Raw genomic sequence first — 18,568 nt, 5'->3', positions numbered from 1 at the left:
CCCCTGCACGATGCAAATTGGGCTTGGCATGTGTCCGGCCCGTTTAGGCACACAGCCATCTTTAAGTCTAAGGTCACAATATTCTGTGCTTGCCTGCTGCCTTACATACAGGCGAGTTCAGATTTGGGAGACAGACCTTAATAAAAAACACAATCAGAAGTTGAATTGATAATACAGTAATAATAACTTTGTGAGTCTTACACCATACTTGTTCAAAAAATTGCAACTCCAGTAGAAAAATCAGTAAAGAAATAGAAAATAGAAAGATCGAAAACAGAACAGCAAAATTCATAGACCAAAAACAGGAGCTTATAACAGAAGTATATAACAGTACAGTGTACAGCAAGGGTTTCCTTCTTCAGTCATCAACTTCAGCCCTAATCTCCTTCTGTAAGTCTTCCTTATACTCCTCAAAAGTTCCAGGAAACGTTCTCACTTCTCCATTATCAACAATCCAGATCTGACTCTTCTCTTCATCTTCACAAACCCGTGAAATCAGTCGAGAATCGTGACTAACCAACACAACACCCCCGGAAAACTCATCCAACGCGTCTGCAAGTGCATCAATACTCTGCATATCTAAATGATTTGTGGGTTCATCTAACAACAGTATATGGGGTTTTGACATTGATATGGAAGTAAAAACCACCCTAGCTTTTTGACCACCTGATAATTTAGCAATTGGGGTAAGGTGGTTATGACTAGGAAGCCCGAATTTCCCGAGCTTGGCCCGAACAGCTTCTTGTTTACTCATCCCTTCTTGCTCGGGGTGTAAACGGAGGAGATATTGAACTGGGTTTTCATCCATTGTTAAAAGATCAACAAAGTGCTGTGAATACCTACCTATTCTAAGCTTCTGACTCCTCCTTGATTCACCCTCAGTTGGGCTTAAATCACCTGCTAAAAGATTAAGCAGGGTTGATTTTCCAGCACCATTGGGCCCCACAATAGCAACACGGGTACCCATATCAATACCCACATCGACATCCGAAAGCCTGAAATCGGGTCGGTTCGGGTAGCAAAAACTGACTTCCATTAGCTGAAGGAGTGGAGGAGTGAGCTCGGTGGGTTCCGGGAAGTGAAACTCCACGGTGTAATCCCTCCATTTACTCGGGGCTTCTTGCACCGCTTCATCTTCATCCACCACCTTTCCTTTCGATCTTTTCTTAGATGCTTCTTTTGTTGCTGCAAATTTCGCTTTCTCCTTCACCTTTTGTTGCTGCGCTTGGTTTCCTGACCTTTTCGCGGCCTTCATTTGCTTTTCATAGACTTCGTACTTTTTATTTATCTCTTTTCTACGCTGTTCATAACCACTCTCGAAATCATCAAAGTTTCCCCTGTATAGATGAAGCTTCATATCATGAAGATGTATAATCTCATTACACACAGTGTTGAGGAAGTCACGGTCATGGGAAACAACAATGAGAGTTTTCTTCCACCGGCATAAATACTCTTCTAACCAAAGAACAGCTCTTAGGTCAAGATGATTGGTGGGTTCATCGAGCAACAAAAGAGTCGGTTGCATAAATAGTGCCCTTGCTAGTGAAATTCTCATTCTCCAACCTCCACTAAATGACTTAGTCGGACGTTCTTGCATATCCTTTGTAAACCCTAAACCAGCTAAAATTTTAGATGCTTGAGCTTCAGCAGCATCTGCATCCAATAAATTAAGCTGATCATAAAGTTCAGCAAGTCTCTCTCCTGCATCATCATCATCATCACCATCATCACCATTATTCTGCAAAGATGCAGCTTCTTTTCTGAGTCTAACCAATTCTTCATTAGCTGAAACAACTGCTTCAAGTGCTGATCTATCATCACCAACTATTTCTTGTTCAACAAGTAACACATCAATATTCTTAGGCACTGGAACTTTTCTCCATGCTAAAAGCTTCAAAAGGGTAGATTTCCCCATCCCGTTCGGTCCCACCAAACCATACCTTTTTCCATGGGAAATTTTTATCGATGCGTTTTTCAAGAGTTCTTTTCCCCTCGCTGAAACCGAAAAGTTCTCAACCGTAATATCTTTGACGTTAGCATCAGCATCATCTCCCCCTTCAAGGACAGAAGCCTTACTTCCAATGACAACAGTGAACGCATCACGATCATCCCTCAAAGCCTCTCTTTTTGCCAGCTCAGCAGCTTGAGCCGCCATCATGTCTTTCTTCTCTCGTTTCTTCAACTCTTTATCGGTTATAGAAGTGTCAATCGACTTGGATTCTGCCTTCTGTTGCAAAGAGCCTTCCTTCTGAACATCATCTTCTTCTGAGTATTCATCTTCATCATCTGATGGAGGAAGATCTATATCATCAGTGTAAGATGAAGCTTTAGGTGCTTTTGACTTAGGTTTACTCGAAACGGATGCCTTTTTCGGTTTTTCTGGCTTTTGATCCATGCTAGCAAGCATCGCTGAAACAGAAAACTTCTCTTTCCCTTTTCCGGTATCATCGGACTTTTTCTTTCCCATTTTAAAAGATTAACTGCAACGAGAATAAGGGCTAGTCATTCACTATTTTTAGTTAAAAAACAATAAACACTCATAATCCTGTTCTGGTTCTAGCAAACATCAAGAAACTAAAATACATAGCACTATAGCAGGTCTTTGCAACCTTTGTAAATCTCTCTCTCTCTCTCTTTGGAAAAGGGCTAACCATTCACTATTTTTTGTTAAAAAACAATAAAAACACATAATCTTGTTTGGGTTCTACCAAACATCAAGAAACTAAAGACATCGCAGGTCTTTGCAACCTTTTTGAATCTCTCTCTTTCAAAAAAAAAAAATTGAAGCTATTCTTCCAAAAAAAATATCATAGACAGGCCAAGAGGAACAAACAAGAAAACTAAAATAGCCTCAAAATGGTCCATGTGATGCATGTGGCTAACAAGTAATACAGAAACAAACATTGGATAATTAGCAACTTAAACTGCACAGCATAAGTTATTGAACATTAACAGTGTGTTTGGGAATTCATTAGCAAACAAATCTATGAAAAATTAAACTCTGGAAATATGTCAGTAAAATAAAACTATAAAAATTAATTACTGTGTACAGTACTAGTTTTCACTTGTTTGATTGTAAGCGCACTTGTTTAGCTATGGCATACGGAATACGAAGTATATGTTATACAAAAGGAAGCATCTAGATTCTAAAGCTCTACACATAATAGATATCAACTTGCTAATGGTTGGAGCTTGGAACAACAAAGTCAAATTTTACAAGTAAAATCTACAAAACACATATTTCCCCTTCTTTCTAACCTTAACTTCCTACAGTTGAATCATACATACATCTTTGAGGTTATTACTAAAGTCCTAACACCTAAGCATCATTCGAGTATATTTCAGAACTTATCAACCTGTTATAGCAACTAGCAATCATTGAATTGTCCTCAAAGCAACCAAATTAGTATGGATAGAACTCAAAACCAACAAATCAGAGTATTCCTGTAATACCAACATAAGAACAGCTCTAGTTTGTCATAAGATAAGCATGAAATTAGGGCTATTCAAAATCGAAACACGAAAACATCGAATTTGCACCAAACAAAGAGATGAAAACATTAATAAATAACTTCTCAAAAGATTGTTAAACAATCTCCCTAATTTTACTTAGCAATACCCTAATAATTTTTGGGAAATCCCCCTAATTTCTTAACAGAGAAATTCCAACCCTAGACCAGCTTCATCAGTTACTAAACAAATCGAAGTTCAATTCTTTTAACACTTAATACCAATTAAAACCTAAAAACCTACGCAAAAAGGTAAAATTGTCAATTATTTCACAACCAAATCCTTAATTCTAACACCATCTACCCGAAAATCATACGAACAAACCCAATTATATTTCCATAATACAAATCAATTCAAATCAGTAATTATTTGCTTAAAAAATCAAAATCCAAATCCAACCCCCCAAACCAACAAAAACAACCCAGTAATTTCAGCAACAATCGAATAATCAAGCTCTGGAAATCGATGCAAGTACAAGAAATTTAGCAATAAAACAATCTAAGAAGAGAGAGAAAACTTACCGGAAAGTCGGCAGTAGAAGAAGAACAATGCGATACCAATCAGACGGGATTAACTGGAAAAAAATGCTGCGTTTTTCTTTTTACTTTTAAATTTATATTAGTGACAGAGATTCTATATGGCATTGGACTTTTGGAAATCCGAATTGGAAACTAGTTCTGCTTTTTCTATTGGGCCTGAGGTTAAGGTCGGTCGGGTTGTAATAAAACGGGTAGTTAAAGAATCGTGTATTATTATTAGCTAACGTATCTAAATAATTGTGTCAACTAAAAAATAATAGAGGAAGTAAAATTAAAACATTACTAAAAAATCAAGTTGGCGCTAAAGGTTATGGTATAAAATAATTGTACACAAGATACAATATGCAACTTTTCAAAAAAAAAAAATGGGTATAACTTAAAAAACTCAATAACACACGTGCAAAACAAAAAAAACACTTTTATTTACTAGTTCGTTCCCTATAGAAGAAAAAACACTTTTCAAGGCATAAGATCGATAATTAATATGGATCTGATGTCCATCTTTGGCTCTATTTAAGCCCTTTTGTAGTCTAAAAGAAAGGGAAAACCCGTTCCCACAAAAATTGTTATCCAAAATCCAAAAACATGGTAAATTAAAATTACTCGGTCGAACTTGTTCATCGGTCCAAGCTATTCCGTACCCTTTTTGCATTAGATCTGCCAAGGACACACGAGGATTCAGGAGGAGTAGGAGCTAGCTTTCATTGAAGTAGAGGCACGAAGTAGCGAAGAATTTCAAAGAAAGGGAAAAGTGTGAAGAACACAACATATTATGTTTTTTCCTATAGGTCACCAAATTCAGACACATCAAGATATTACTCCTTACCTAGTCAATACATTTTTTTTAAAGACAAGTTAGGTTATAATACTTAGAGAATAGTATTCAAAGTTTTGTGTACTTTTCCTTTTTTTTGTAAAAAGGTAAAATGACACTTTTTGCATCTAAAAATAGAATAAAACAACAAATAGACATTCTATGAACTACTCCGTATTAAGATCCAAAATTCACTCTTCCAGAGTAAATGGAACCAAATATTGTAATTAAGGGACAAGAAACAAAGATTTACAAATTTTTGCACTAAAAATTTGCCTAGGTATGTCTCAAATCATGCATGTAATTTTTCTTGACATCCCAACTGACAAAACAATACAATATTTCTACCAAAAAACAAAAAAAACAATACAATTTGTGTATTCATATTAGAATCCTGTATATAGACAGTAATTGAAAAAGAAATTGCAGTCTTAACACAGTTTATACTCCATAATCGCTTTAGCAACGCCTTCCGGAGATCCTTGACACATCTTCTATGCAGGTGACTGAACTTGCCTGGTAAATACAACACTATAGCCTCATAGTTGTACATTAGCACTAATTTGGTTCACAGCATACACTAATATAGCCTCATGGCTGTACATTAGCACTAATTTGATTCACAGAATTACACTAATATAGCCTCATGGCTGTACATTAGCATAATCTGGTTCACAGAATACACCACTATAGCCTCATCATGGCTAATTTGGTTCACAGAATACACTAATATAGCCTCATGGATGTACATTAGCAATAATTTGGTTCGCAGAATACACTAATATAGCCTTATGGCTATACATTAGCAAATAATTTGGTTCACAGAATACACCACTATAGCCTCACGAGTCATGGCTGTATACGCCCTAAGCTTTGTTCCCTGAACTAGCCAATGTCGGTTCTTTTCCCACCACCTTTACAAAGAATGATCATCCTGCATCTTCCACCAATTGGGGATCTTCCACCAAACAATTCCCAAACAACAGTACCATATAATCTCTCTCCTCTATTCTACAAGTCTATCAAAGATATGGAGATTCTCACAATTCAGAATTTCAGAGTATATTAGGGTATATTCATCTCTTCAGAGAGTGCTTTTATGTCAGGGATCACACCTCCATTTGAGTATCTTATACTGCCTTCCCCAGCTAAATCAATCAGTAACTCAACTGGCTCTACGGCACCCCCATGTTGCAAAAACTTCGTTCGAAGGGCGGTCCCGGTTTTTAGTGAGAGGGGATCTTCTTCGCACACGTTTTTCCATATGGCTGCAGCAAGACACTTAGCATACAAATAGCTGTAGTATCCTACAAAAATTTGAAGAAACTGTCAGGGCATCCTTGAGCAAAGAGTAATAATGTTAAGCAATCTGATCATCTACAAAAAATATATTATTGTATAGGTTACACCTGGTTATTGGACGGGTTGGGTCGGATCAGTGCGGGTCGGGTGATGAAAGGGTCAATTTTAGCGGGTCAATAATGGGTGGGTCGCAGGTCAATAACGGGCCAGCAGTGGGCGGGTCAATAAACAAAAGGATGAAAAGAAAGAGTCTTACTATTGACATCCTACTTTTGCATGATCTACTTTGAATACTCCATTGGTTAACTTAACCTTGATCTTCTGAAAGTGAAAATTCTTACGGACTAATAAATAAACTGTTATCTAGTTTCTAGTTGATAAAAGTAAAATGGCTCACTGATAAGCAAAATATATAAGAAGTAACATATTAGACATCCCCCCGAAAAAAACATGACAACTTTTCAAAGTTCAAGAAATAGATTTGAAGCATAGAACACATATCCCATGCCTTCTTCCATGTTGGTAGTATATACGAACAACAGTATGCTATCTCATTATATGTCAGAAATATGAGAAGTACGTCACATGAAAAGTATACACCAGAAGTAACGCAATTAAGCCACGCATCTCTAATGAGCCAAAGTTCTGATAGAAACTTTATCCTATCATAAAAAATAAATTAAAAGGATAAAACGCAGGGTGGATGACAGATTCCGGCGTTTGAGTCTTGCAGAAAACATACCTCCACCATAGTTCAGCAAGTGACTAAAACGGGTGTGCCAGTGTGTTCCTTCAACTTGCTTATAACTTGTGTATTGTCTTTTCAAATCTGATACAATTGAAATGGTATCTCTCGGAGGAGAATCTTGTTCCCCAAAAAGCTTTTGATCAATCATCGCATAAAAGATCTAAGAAGAAGAAGGCAAAACATAAAGAAAGTCAGGAATATTTTTGAAGACGAAAAGAAATTATAGCATAGCTCATTAATCCATACATCTCTCCTGCCAATATACCTGCCTCTGCAATTCAGTAGCAGCAAACATCTTTTTGGCACCTCGCATTGAATCCACCAATTTTTTAGGTATGGTTTCCCCAGTTAAATAGTGTTTAGCAAATGTCTTCAGAACTCGGTAATCCCAAGCATAGTACCTTAAAAAACAATGTCATAATTGGTTCAGCACACATTTCAACATTATTAAGTATCATATCAGTGCAAACTATCCGAAAACCAGATCACACATAAATGTGCTTATCCAGAATACTAAATTATTTATGTGCTCATCTATTTTCTTTTCTATATTATTTTGCAACCCAGTGGCAAATTAGTGTCACCAGCCTTCCCTGCAATTTAGGAGCTATATCCAAGAACCACTGGTAGTTGCTCGTGGTGTGATTACAAACTTCAAAAAGATGCAATAAATGATAGATCGAATTCTTGTAACGTAACATTTCATAACTAAGAATATAATCTATATATCCGTAGAAAACCAAGAATTATTATACTCACTCAAAAAGATTTGAAGGAGTTTCAGCCAAATCCAGTGCGACTCTGGTTCCCGAAAAATGTTGGTATTCCTACAAGAATTTTTGAAGGTTACATGTGAACAGCCAGTCAGACACATTGACCTAAATTATATATTCACCTTGCAAGAAGTGAGATACTACAGGGCATACCGTTCTTGACAAGAGTGAATGCAGAGCATGTCCAAATTCATGGAATAGTGTTTCTACTTCTCCATGGTTAAGCCTCACCGTTGATGGATTATTGGAAAAATTGCAGACAAGAGCGACAACCTGAAAAACAAAGCAAATGATATATACAAAGAAAATTTGATCGGCACAAGAATAGCAGCAATAAACAAAACATGCTAAAACCAAACATGACCAGAATGGCACAAGAAAATCGTTGATCAGGTTTGATGCTCATTGAGTAACAAGGGTGCAGCCTTGATGGAAGAAGTTGTCGCAACTGCTTTGTATTTCCAGAGACAAGGCAGACAAGAAAACTGAAGATATTGAATAGCCAGATTAGCCACCAGCCAACCATATCAGAGAAAGTAACTGCTTAAATTTACTTAATGTGTATGTAAATCCCATTCGTGCTAGTTCAAATAAACAAAACTCATCATACCCCAGGTCAACTGCTTTCAAGCACACGTGTCAAAATATAGAACAACAGTGGCACGTAATCTAGAATAGAGCGTTCAAATAAGTTCATGACAAAGAAGTTAGCATATCAACCAAGTAATATTTGAATAGGCTTAAGCACGGAATGATAAGGACAACAGAATCTTAGGAGGATGTTTGTGGTCCAAAATATCTCTCATTCACAAGTGATAAATTTTGAACGCAATTCAGTGGAGTGATTATTGGTGTATTGTCAGACAAGGTGCCATGGTATGTAAAGGAACCAAAGCAAACATAACAATAAGGTCTTATTTCTCACTAAAATTCACATCAATCAGCCAAGAGTGCAAGTCAAGCATAACAATTATGTCCCTAGTTAAGTAAAATTTAAACTCAGAAATTCCTAAAGAAACTGTAAATCAGGGTCCAAACTACATGCAGGGGTGGCGCAATCCGTGGACTATGGACCGTGGTGCACATAGAGCATGGTGCACCAAAAGAACATATGTGCATAAGCAATAGAACATGGGATAAAATATTTCACTTTTTTGTTATAAAAATAATATATTATTTTACTATTTATTAAAAACCTAAATAAAAAAAAATACTTATGTTCTTTTCTCGTAACCAGATGTTCTTTCAATTATATACTAGTGTTCTTAAGGTGCACCATGCTCTATGTGCACCATGGTCCACCTTCTAAATTGCGAGGGCCGAGGGGTGGCGCTGGGGTGTGCGGCAACAAGACCATCAATTAAAAACACAAAAACAGCATACATCAAAATTCTACATCCTACTTCAACTTTCCAACGCTTCACCACTTTCCCCTCCAGGAACCTTTGACACAGGCAGTAAAACATTAAGGGGCTTACTATTTACCGCCCCATATTACTCAAAATCGCCCCACATCCTACTTCAACTTTATGAGCACTTACTCCTTCATAATGCCCATTTTGCATCATGAACTGGACAATCAGAAAGTATTTTCCTTGGACCCTGTAGGTATGGGATCTTAAACAACAGGAACTCAATTCCATTTTATCCCTTGATTCAGACAAGGAAAATTTTGAAGGAAAAAAAAACGTATCCAGAAGTGCGTTTTACAGCAAATAAGTAAAACAAATTGGCCAAGCACAAGGTAATAAGAACCGAAATACAATGAAACAAGCAAAACATGAATCAGATAAAACTATAGAAAACACACTGGAAGTTGGTATTCTGCTTCTGAAATGCGCCGACCCCCTTTAATGGCAAAGTGAGCACAGCCAGGATATTTGTCCTTTCTTGAATACAAGTCGAGGTACAGGTATCCCAAATCACCCTGAAACAAAGTGGAATTTTAAAACAAATGTGTTGATTGATGCATCCACCAACAAATACATGCCACGTGACCTGGAAAAGGAGAAAGAAACAAACGACAATATGCCTTTTACCAGCAATTACATGTCGTATTTCTAAAGTATGGAATTCCTAGGTCAAACAAGCTAATCTTTTCTCTAGGATTTCCTGGTTTTGACTTCAAGAACTGATCTGTCTAAACAAGGCAGGGGTATGTATCTCTATAAGATCATGCATGGCTGTGATGCTAGCAGTAAAACGACAATGAAGAAGAGTAAGAATATTTGTAAATTCACATTTCTAGGGGAAGAAAACAAAATTCTAAACTTAGTGTACTGTTGACATTCTACATGCTTCTGAATTCTGATTAACAGGAAAGAGGAAAGGGGGAGAGCTTTATGAGCATCTACATTCTACTGAGTTGATCACTTCCAAAATCTTTCTTTTTCTATGTCAAGAGAAAAAGGAACAGTGAATATTCAAGAAAGCATCATCGGGATGCTTGCTTGCGTTTACCTAAGACTCCAAAACCAATACCCTATACAGCAATAGCCAAAACAATAAACTAAAGGACGGTTCCTAATTTTTCCAATTTATAAATTGGCATAATAAGTCGTTACTTGTCCTTTATTTAGTTTTATTATCGCTTATAATATTTTTTTTTCTTTTAACGTCCCGCTCCTTTCTGGTTTGTTCTGGTCACATTGACGATCTCCTATGACGATTCATGTTAGCCGACCCCAAATCATTTTGGGACTAAGGCTTTGTTGTTGTTATTGTTGTTGTTGTTGTTGTTGTTGTTGTTGATGAGAGTGAAAAAAGTATTAGTCGTTTTGCTCTTCTTTTTATTTTTTGGGATGATAATTTCCAGCCTTCTTTCATTAAGCCAGTTAAAGGAGAGGTAAAAAGTTACCAAAGCCAGGAAAGCCATTACAATGACTAGGCTGAAAAAATATTATTTATTCACACAAAATTTAGATTGAGAACAAGAAGTCCTCTGCTGTCCTAGACAATTCAAATCAAAAGAAAACCTTTCCAAAGACCATCCCCTTAATGCTTTAATTTGTTTGTTCACTTGTTTGCCACCTTTTTCTGGTTTTCTTAGAAGGGTGGCCGATTGGGGGTAACAATCTGTGCCAGAAATATTGGCTAATACTACCACATCCATCAACAATAAGTAGTATAAGTAAAGATGCAAATTTACCAGCAAACACATGTGTCAATTTGTGTACCTCTTCAGGATGGTGAAGTGACATTTTAAGAACATCTGGGTGCCATGATTCACCTGGAGCAAGAGGGATATTACGAAACGTTGCACCAAACAATGACTCCACCAGCAATTTTAAGCCTTCAATACATTGTGGCAGAGGAAAGTAGGAAGCAATTACCTGTAGATAGAAAAGACATGCAAATCAGCTTTATTGCCTAGTTGCAATCTGAAGTAAAATATAAACGTCCGGAAAGAATAAAAATACCAATAACCCCAATCAAGGAGATGTAAAGTAAAAAAAGAAACTGTGATGCAACATTTTAACAATGAGACAATTGGAAATAGTAGTCCAAAACAATTGGGGGGGGGGGGGGGGGGGGTTGGGGGGAGTAGCTTACTGAAGAATCCAAGTCAAAGTTGGAACCCTTTAACATAGCAGAGTAGTATGTCTCATCCCAAGGCTCCAGGTCCGTAAATATTTGTCCCATCTGTCTTCGCTTGTAATCCCTTAGTTTTACAAATTCCTATGGCAGTGAAAAGACCTTTGTTATAGGGGTTTGTTGAATCGTACTACTCTTACAGGATCAAACAATAAATCTCAACAGAAAGTCACACCTCATCTGACATGTATACAGATTAGTATCCCAATGCCAGCGGCCGGTAAAGAAAACATCAAAAGCATGAAGAGACAAATAAAAACAGTAAACTAGGCCTGTATAGACACAAAGTTGTTGAGTGTTGCGTGGCTCCTGATGTCAATAAAACAACTTTATTAGTCACCAGTGAGATAATAAAAGGGGGTAGGAAAATGTGGGAATTCATGGTGCTGGAGGTGACTTGTTGCTAGTTTGAAAGAATTGGCATTTCAAAGAAGAATCAGCCACCACAAACACCGTCTGAAGCTGACAAAATTAGAACCGGATGTAAGCTTCTCACTTCCCTTTGTTTTATATTTTGCTAGTTTTACAGCTTATTTCATGTGTTAACATATCCAAACCTAAACAATTCTCAGCTCTCAAGAGATCTAACACGCTCCTACTAGTCACTTTAACATCCTACTGTACCTAGTTCAAAAAGGGAACTGAAGTCTCTCTGTTTCAAGAACTACCATAAACTATACTAATCACCTCCCATCCGAGCAAAAAGTGACAAAAGTGTCAGCCACCAATTAATAAAAACATACACTGGTGCAATATTATCCAACTAATCACCAAAATAAATCGGAATGAGAAACTACCATACCTCATCAGCTTTGGGCTTGACCATACTACTCAACTCATGAAGAAAGGACATTACGACATCTACTGATGATGCCATGTTTGGGCTTGCTGAAAATTCAGCATAAGACTTGTAACCCATTATCTGCATCCATGTACAAAAATTATATTAGAAGTGTTTTCACCACCACGACCCCCCCCCCCCCCCCCAACAGTCCAACACACTCACACTCTTACATTTTCTCAATATATCCTGTGTACTTCTGTATCAGGTTATTCAAATTTCAAGCTGCAAAAAGTTTTTGATTTTATTTACTTCCACAGGCACCAAAGTATCACAGAGAAAAGTGTTTGTTAGTAGTAAAATAAATGAGAACACATTGACTAGTCAGTTACTTCCTTGTCTTAGTAGCTAACTGCACACAAACTAGTTCAACCAGCTAAAGACATGCTAAAATTTCTGTAAATAATCTCACCAAATAAAGCACTACTGTAAAGGGAAAACAAATATATGATATTAAAAGAAAGAAGAGTAAGGCTACAAATAGAACCATAGTACCTGTGCCAGTTCATGACGAGCAGCTATTAGTTTGTCAAGTACATCGAGATTTGCATGAGGTACAGAGTTCCCTTGAATATATGCAAGTTTTCGCACCTAATAGCAAACAGAATAAAATTGATTCAAGACTATCAGGGCGTTAAGAGTAAAAACTCGGTAACAAAAGAAATTTTTTGTAACCCTCCAGGTCTCAACAACTGCTATCATATATATTGGAGATCACTTCCCTATAAGGATATGATAATTTCTTCCCTGACAATACCATCGTTTAGAAAACACAAGGGAATATAAAGGAAAGTATATAGTATCTTCCACAAACTATTATCAACAAAACTATAACCCAACTAAATTTGGAGCATTGAATCTAAGCACATAATCTAAAGGCCCATTAGCAGACACCAAACAATGCTTTGCTTTCCTGCAAGATCACGATCCCGTTTACGTTCATCCATTAATATCCTCACAGTTCCTTTCCAGCTATGAGCACACTGCCTTTAAACTTGGAGTTGGAACTGCTACAAGCAACTCCAATGCCGGCTTTTTTACTATGTAAGAAAAATTATTTTATTATAACTTAATAGGGTAGTACAGAAAGATGACAAGGTGTCCTCACAAAGAAACTCATCAAAATTACAGATTAGCCCAATTCCTTTGTATCTCCCCAAGAGAATAATCTGGGAAAGCCCGAGCTGCCTCAGCCCATAAAGAAGGTAACAAAGTCACTTCATCCCAAAAAATTCGACCATTTCTTTCTAACCATTGGTGGGCTTTTCTTATCGCTTGAAATTCTACAACAAGAAGAACTTGCAATGATTATTGGACTCTGTAGCTGACTAGCTGAATTAACCTATCTTACTTGCCTCAGTTTAAGGAAGGAAATAAAATCTAAAAAAACAAAGTATTGATTGACATGTGGGGTAATCAAGCTACATTAGTTATAGCTCGACATTAAAGAAGATTTAACCTGAAAAGGGTAAAGCTAGAAAAGTTGATGTGGCAAGTTAAGCTACAAGTGGTCCAGACTCCAGCCTAACCATTGGAGATGCCCTAATTATAGACTACAAAAACAAATAACCTCAAGAGGTAAATAACTCATCATTCTATGGAAACCATATCTTCAGAAAGGAGCAACAAATGTCAAAATGCTTCACAGTTAAAATGCCACCATGTCACTGAAACTTCGACGTGTAATTCCAGCTGTAATTCGATTTTTTGGAGATTCTTTCACATGAATTAGGATTTCTTACTCTATGAACATTTCATCAAGAAGAGAAGCCACAGCACAGGAAAAAAAGTTCCTGCAGAGAACATTAACAGGAGACAATAGTGTGAAATCCATGCTTCTTTTCCGTAGCCATAAGGCCCACAACACCTAAAGGATAGCTAAGAATACAGATCGCCAAAGAGCCTTCCTCCCTTTATTTCTTCTAAATCTAACATAATCACTGCATCTGTATTAGGATAAAGCGTACCACTAAGCATCCATGATAACCAAAAAAAACCTATTTAGAAATGCTGCCGCCACCTCCCATCTCAAAATCCATAATGGGTAAATGCGAAAATAGGTTTTCCAATAATGCGAAATCTCAAAATCCACATACAATGCGAAAAATGCATAGGTTACGTCACAAAATCTGCAGATTATCATGGTGTCATAGGTTTTCCAACACATTCATAGTACAGCCTCAACCTTTTTTGAGATCTTCAACAACCAACTATAGGTTGACCAAAGCGAAAAGGGTTGCACGAAGGAAATTTTCTTCTGGTTAATATCTCAGATAAAGTAACATTGTTAAATCTCAATAGCTTTACCCAATTCGAGTTGCAACATTGATCATATCAAGAGGAAAACAAATCGATTAGGTGTCTTCTTGAAGGGAGAGATGTTGAACTGTTGGTATCTGGACAGCAAACAATGCTTCAGAGATGCAAGTTTATGTCAGTGATTTGGGTGCTTTGGGCTGCCTTTGCTAGAGATAATGAGTTAATGACCACATTTTCACTCGTAAGGCTAGTGGGATGGAGGTGTTATGGGGTTGTGTTGTGTTTTTAAACGGATGGTTCCCTACATATTAACTTTATCGTATCCAACATGCCAAACAAGCTTTCTGATTGTTCTCTTTTTCAAAGAGGATAATATGTTGTCCTCCATATCATATACTTCGTATAAATGTATTATCATATTGTGGATTCCCATCTTTCCTTTATATTTTCTATATAAAATGTATTTCACCGTGAACTACATCTTAACCCTATCAAAAAAATCATCTCCAGCATTCATCACTGCTTAAAGATACAAAGAGAAAAAAAGGAGAATCTAACTAAAAGAAACATGAGGAATATGATGAAGAAACCTTTCTGTTTTATGTTATCAAGATACATTTCATTAAAGCTAAATTCCACAAGCAACATTGGTTTTATAGCCACAGGTCAAAAAGAACCTGACCTCTGCATCTGACACCAACTGTAGAATAGAAATTAGAGATACGGGATCTGTAGCCAATCGACATCCCTTTGTTGATGATCCAGCAGGACAACATATAGGCATACCGATATGGCGCATACGTTTTGGAATACGAATTGCAGGATGTATGTCTACATAACCAGGGTCATCCGCAATGTTTGCATTGAACCTAATGAACATTTTGTGTTAATGGAACAAGTCAAATTTAAATAAACAAAAAAGCAGTAACTACGCGAAATTATGGAAAGATACACAAAAAAATATAAGTGCAACAGTTTCTCATGACACGTGCACTCATCTATAATGAAACACATGCATAAGCAAACATATGAACTTGCACATGAAAACTTGGAAAGAATTGGAGGACATATATGACTATGTGAGACTATGACCTATCCTATGTATGGAAAATAGTAATAGCTCTTTCTCCACCAAAACAAGGGCCGCTAACTAAACTACGCAAAAGGAACAAGTTCTTAGACAGAGACGGCTTCTTAAAATTAAGATTCTATATAACTGCTCTAATGTGCTTCAACTCTACTCAATTCAGGGGTAGGTATGCCTCACACAAGGCCACAGCTGACAGTTAGAAGTTGCTCTTTACCTGAATTCCTAACCTGAACCGAAATTTTCTTAACCTGATTTCCTTCCCTGAACTGGAATTGTGCCAACAGAAAAGTTGGAAAAGTATATCACAATCTTTGATGCCCTCCCTTAATTAATCATTAAACAAACCTGATACCCATAACAATTATAATTTCAAATTATCTTGCATAGTTGCATGTGAGCCTATGGAGTTCTCATTACATTTGAGGTGCTTTTTTTCAGGCTACATCGAATTTTGACATGATGGCATCTTACAAGTTACAATATCTCATTTTTTAGTGTTTCTCTGCTAAAATTCATAAATATCAAAGACTAAAAGTGCAAAGAAATTTAGCAGGTATCCATAAGGCCATAAGGCCCATAACAGATTAAACAGAATGACTCACTTGCGGCATAGTTGTGCAATATCCATATTGAGCTGATTAACTCGTTCTAGTTTGTCTGCAGAAGTAAATACATAACTAGCTCCTTAAGTCAATAGAAACACTGCACAAATAATATAGTGAAAATCAGGAGGACAGGGAAAATACCATCACAGAGATGGATGCCTCCCTTCTCAAAATCAACCCGTAGATAATGAGCTGCCCTTTGGGTTTCTTTGTTGACGACGTTGCCTTCTAGCTCAGCTTTCATCACAGCATTATACAGATTGTGATTTGTATTCAAAAACTGTTGTCCATTGGAGACAATAACGAATCAGCAAATTCATCACAGATCAGGAATATAAAAGAATAATTTGGACAGGCAGAACAACGATTTGGCTAAGAACTACTACAAATAAACAGAGTATGCAACTAAAACAAAAGCTAGTATTATTTTATTTGTTTCAGACTAATCTTTTCACACTTATATCAGAGGATGGTGAATGGGGGAAGCAGCACCTTGATAGGTAAGGTCGAATCAAGATAGACAAATTATACTTTTAGTGTCCCTGGAGAATAAATATGAACCAGCAGATAAGTTGATACATGGTTCATACAATAGTCTCCCATAAATAGACTTGACGGAACTTTTGAAATTTAACATAATGTTTGACCGACACCCAAGACCGATCGTTCCATGAATATCTCTACAACTGCATGAACTGCTAAAAGTCTTTTCTATGTTCTAGATCACATGGAAATCAACTTAAACTTAATTATTCATATCCCTGAGGAGAGAGTGGGAGTTGCTTCTGTGTCAGTCATCTTCAGTTTCCATTCCCATCATTCACATAATACTAGCACTTCGCCTAACCGTTGTAAATTTGTCATCCAAGCAAAAACAAAAATGACATACATGTTGAATTTCAAAAGAAAACACGGTTCCATGGTAGCCGAAACAATTGAAAACTTTCAACAAATTTGCTACAATTCAATCAGAGGATATAGGGTGCAAAACTACAACAATAAACAGATCAGAAGTCACCTCACATGTAGATATTCATCCATTCTCATGGATGCAACATTAGCTTGCTCCACAAATTCCCTATAAATAAACAAAATAAAACATAAATTCAAAATAGAATATTCACACTAATCAAATTCTGTTTTGGGTGCAAATGAGCCTACAAATTACAAATTAAAATGAAAACTCACCTATTAGGGTGAGTGTGTCTACATAACTCAGCTGAATCCACCACTGAACAAACCTAACACCTCCAAAAACAATCCGATTATAAAAATCGCAAAACAGAAACAAAAGAAAACCTAATTTGTACAAAAGAACTTACAGTATCGGAAATTTCATCCATAGCACGAATAATTTCAGCGGAAGAAGGCATAGTAGAAATGTGATTAACGAGCTCTCCTGCCCTAATTACATTAAAAAATCAAATAATCAAGTCTTGAATTAATAGTTTGAATCGATGAAATTTGAGTTGATGAATTCCGCATTTACGAACCTTTCGATAGCGTCATCGACGAAACGTTGGAAACCATTGGGGGTTTTGAGATGAGGAAAACCGTAGAGACCGGTTTCTTTAGCGTCGGCAGCAGCTGCTGATGTTTGGAAGAAGTGGATGCGGTTGAATCGAAAGATTTTTCTGCAGTGAGAGATCGCCGCCATTAGAGGACTGCTCTGGAGGAAGAAGATGAATTGCAGAGGGGGAACTGGGGACTTGGGGAGTGGATTAGTGAAATCGGTTACGGTTACAACCGCCGACCAAGTTTTGTTAGGCGGGGTAATGGCTGAAAAACACGGAATGCTCAGGAAAGAGACATTAGAGTTGCGGAGGGAAATGACTTTTTGACTTGTCGACACGAGTGCGTTCTATTTACGCGATTTTTATTTTTTTAAATTTTAAAGATCGTCGTTGGGCAGGTTGAGTCGGACTGGGCCGGCCTTTGGACCGAGTGTGTCGGACTGAAAAGTTTAAAACAGGGTCACGGGTTGGGTCAGGTTGTCGTGCCTAAACCTAATTTTACTAAATTTAGCGTGATTTGTCGTGTCATATCGTTTTTTTTCCAAAAAATATGCAGGCCCGCCCCACAGTCCACGAATTCGTGATCGTGTCGTGCTGGCCATTTTTAGTGTCATGTCGGGTCGGGTCGGGCCTCGGACCGGCCTGACGCAAAACCATCTTTACTAAACTTATCTTATCAAGATATATGCCATTACAAGAACTCGTAAAGAAGGATTAGGATTTTTATTGGAGGTTGGAGCTAGTGAAATGGAACCTTTAGTATGTTAATCAGATTTGACTTTTGAAATATTTCTTCACGCTTAAGGATGGCTTATCATATCAGGTTGTTAGTTCGACTGTAATTAGTTGGGTGTCAAGTTTTTGGTGCGCAAGCCTCTTTATAACATACTCAATTACATGCCCAGGCCATAATTAATATATTATCTTCGTTCTTGCGTTAAGAAAAAAAATAAGATTTAGCTTTTCTAATTTACGATTT

At 37.1% G+C, this 18,568-nt stretch overlaps 2 protein-coding genes across 5 annotated transcripts; both read right to left on the bottom strand.

Moving 5' to 3' along the window:
- Positions 1 to 160: 160 nt before the first annotated feature.
- On the bottom strand, positions 161 to 4,182 carry LOC110782385 (ABC transporter F family member 4). Its single transcript, XM_021986526.2, has 2 exons — positions 4,032 to 4,182; positions 161 to 2,480 (listed from the first exon to the last, which is right to left on the bottom strand). The coding sequence occupies exon 2, from the start codon at positions 2,465 to 2,467 to the stop codon at positions 359 to 361; it is 2,109 nt and encodes a 702-aa protein (XP_021842218.2). The 5' UTR covers positions 2,468 to 2,480; positions 4,032 to 4,182; the 3' UTR covers positions 161 to 358.
- Positions 4,183 to 5,146: 964 nt separating this feature from the next.
- LOC110782383 (mitochondrial intermediate peptidase, mitochondrial) lies at positions 5,147 to 17,903 on the bottom strand. Of its 4 annotated transcripts, XM_021986521.2 has the most exons (17): positions 17,569 to 17,897; positions 17,398 to 17,479; positions 17,264 to 17,316; positions 17,099 to 17,153; positions 16,217 to 16,355; positions 16,073 to 16,127; positions 15,063 to 15,249; positions 12,617 to 12,712; positions 12,083 to 12,202; positions 11,239 to 11,364; positions 10,863 to 11,018; positions 9,497 to 9,613; positions 7,840 to 7,959; positions 7,673 to 7,740; positions 7,179 to 7,314; positions 6,908 to 7,073; positions 5,147 to 6,170 (listed from the first exon to the last, which is right to left on the bottom strand). In XM_021986521.2, the coding sequence occupies exons 1-17, from the start codon at positions 17,730 to 17,732 to the stop codon at positions 5,929 to 5,931; spliced, it is 2,082 nt and encodes a 693-aa protein (XP_021842213.2). In that variant the 5' UTR covers positions 17,733 to 17,897; the 3' UTR covers positions 5,147 to 5,928. The 4 variants fall into 4 exon arrangements, with proteins under 4 accessions (XP_021842213.2, XP_021842214.2, XP_021842217.2 ...); XM_021986522.2 differs by lacking the exon at positions 9,497 to 9,613 and having other exon boundaries at positions 17,569 to 17,898; XM_021986525.2 differs by lacking the exon at positions 17,569 to 17,897 and having other exon boundaries at positions 17,094 to 17,153; positions 17,398 to 17,416.
- Positions 17,904 to 18,568: the final 665 nt, after the last annotated feature.

The sequence above is a fragment of the Spinacia oleracea genome, chromosome 3 (assembly GCF_020520425.1).
Source record: "Spinacia oleracea cultivar Varoflay chromosome 3, BTI_SOV_V1, whole genome shotgun sequence".
Taxonomy (NCBI): domain Eukaryota; kingdom Viridiplantae; phylum Streptophyta; class Magnoliopsida; order Caryophyllales; family Amaranthaceae; genus Spinacia; species Spinacia oleracea.
The sequence above is the reverse complement of the archived record's forward strand: the minus strand, read 5'-3'. Positions and strand labels throughout refer to the sequence as shown.

Coding starts and splice junctions, on each gene's coding strand:
- LOC110782385 (XM_021986526.2), bottom strand. CDS start 2,467: ATGGGAAAGAAAAAGTCCGATGATACCGGAAAAGGGAAAGAGAAGTTT.
- LOC110782383 (XM_021986521.2), bottom strand. CDS start 17,732: ATGGCGGCGATCTCTCACTGCAGAAAAATCTTTCGATTCAACCGCATC. Junction 17,154..17,263: donor AGACACACTCACCCTAATAG/GTGAGTTTTCAT, acceptor GTTTATTTATAG/GGAATTTGTGGAGCAAGCTA. Junction 11,365..12,082: donor TCAAGCCCAAAGCTGATGAG/GTATGGTAGTTT, acceptor TCACTGCCATAG/GAATTTGTAAAACTAAGGGA.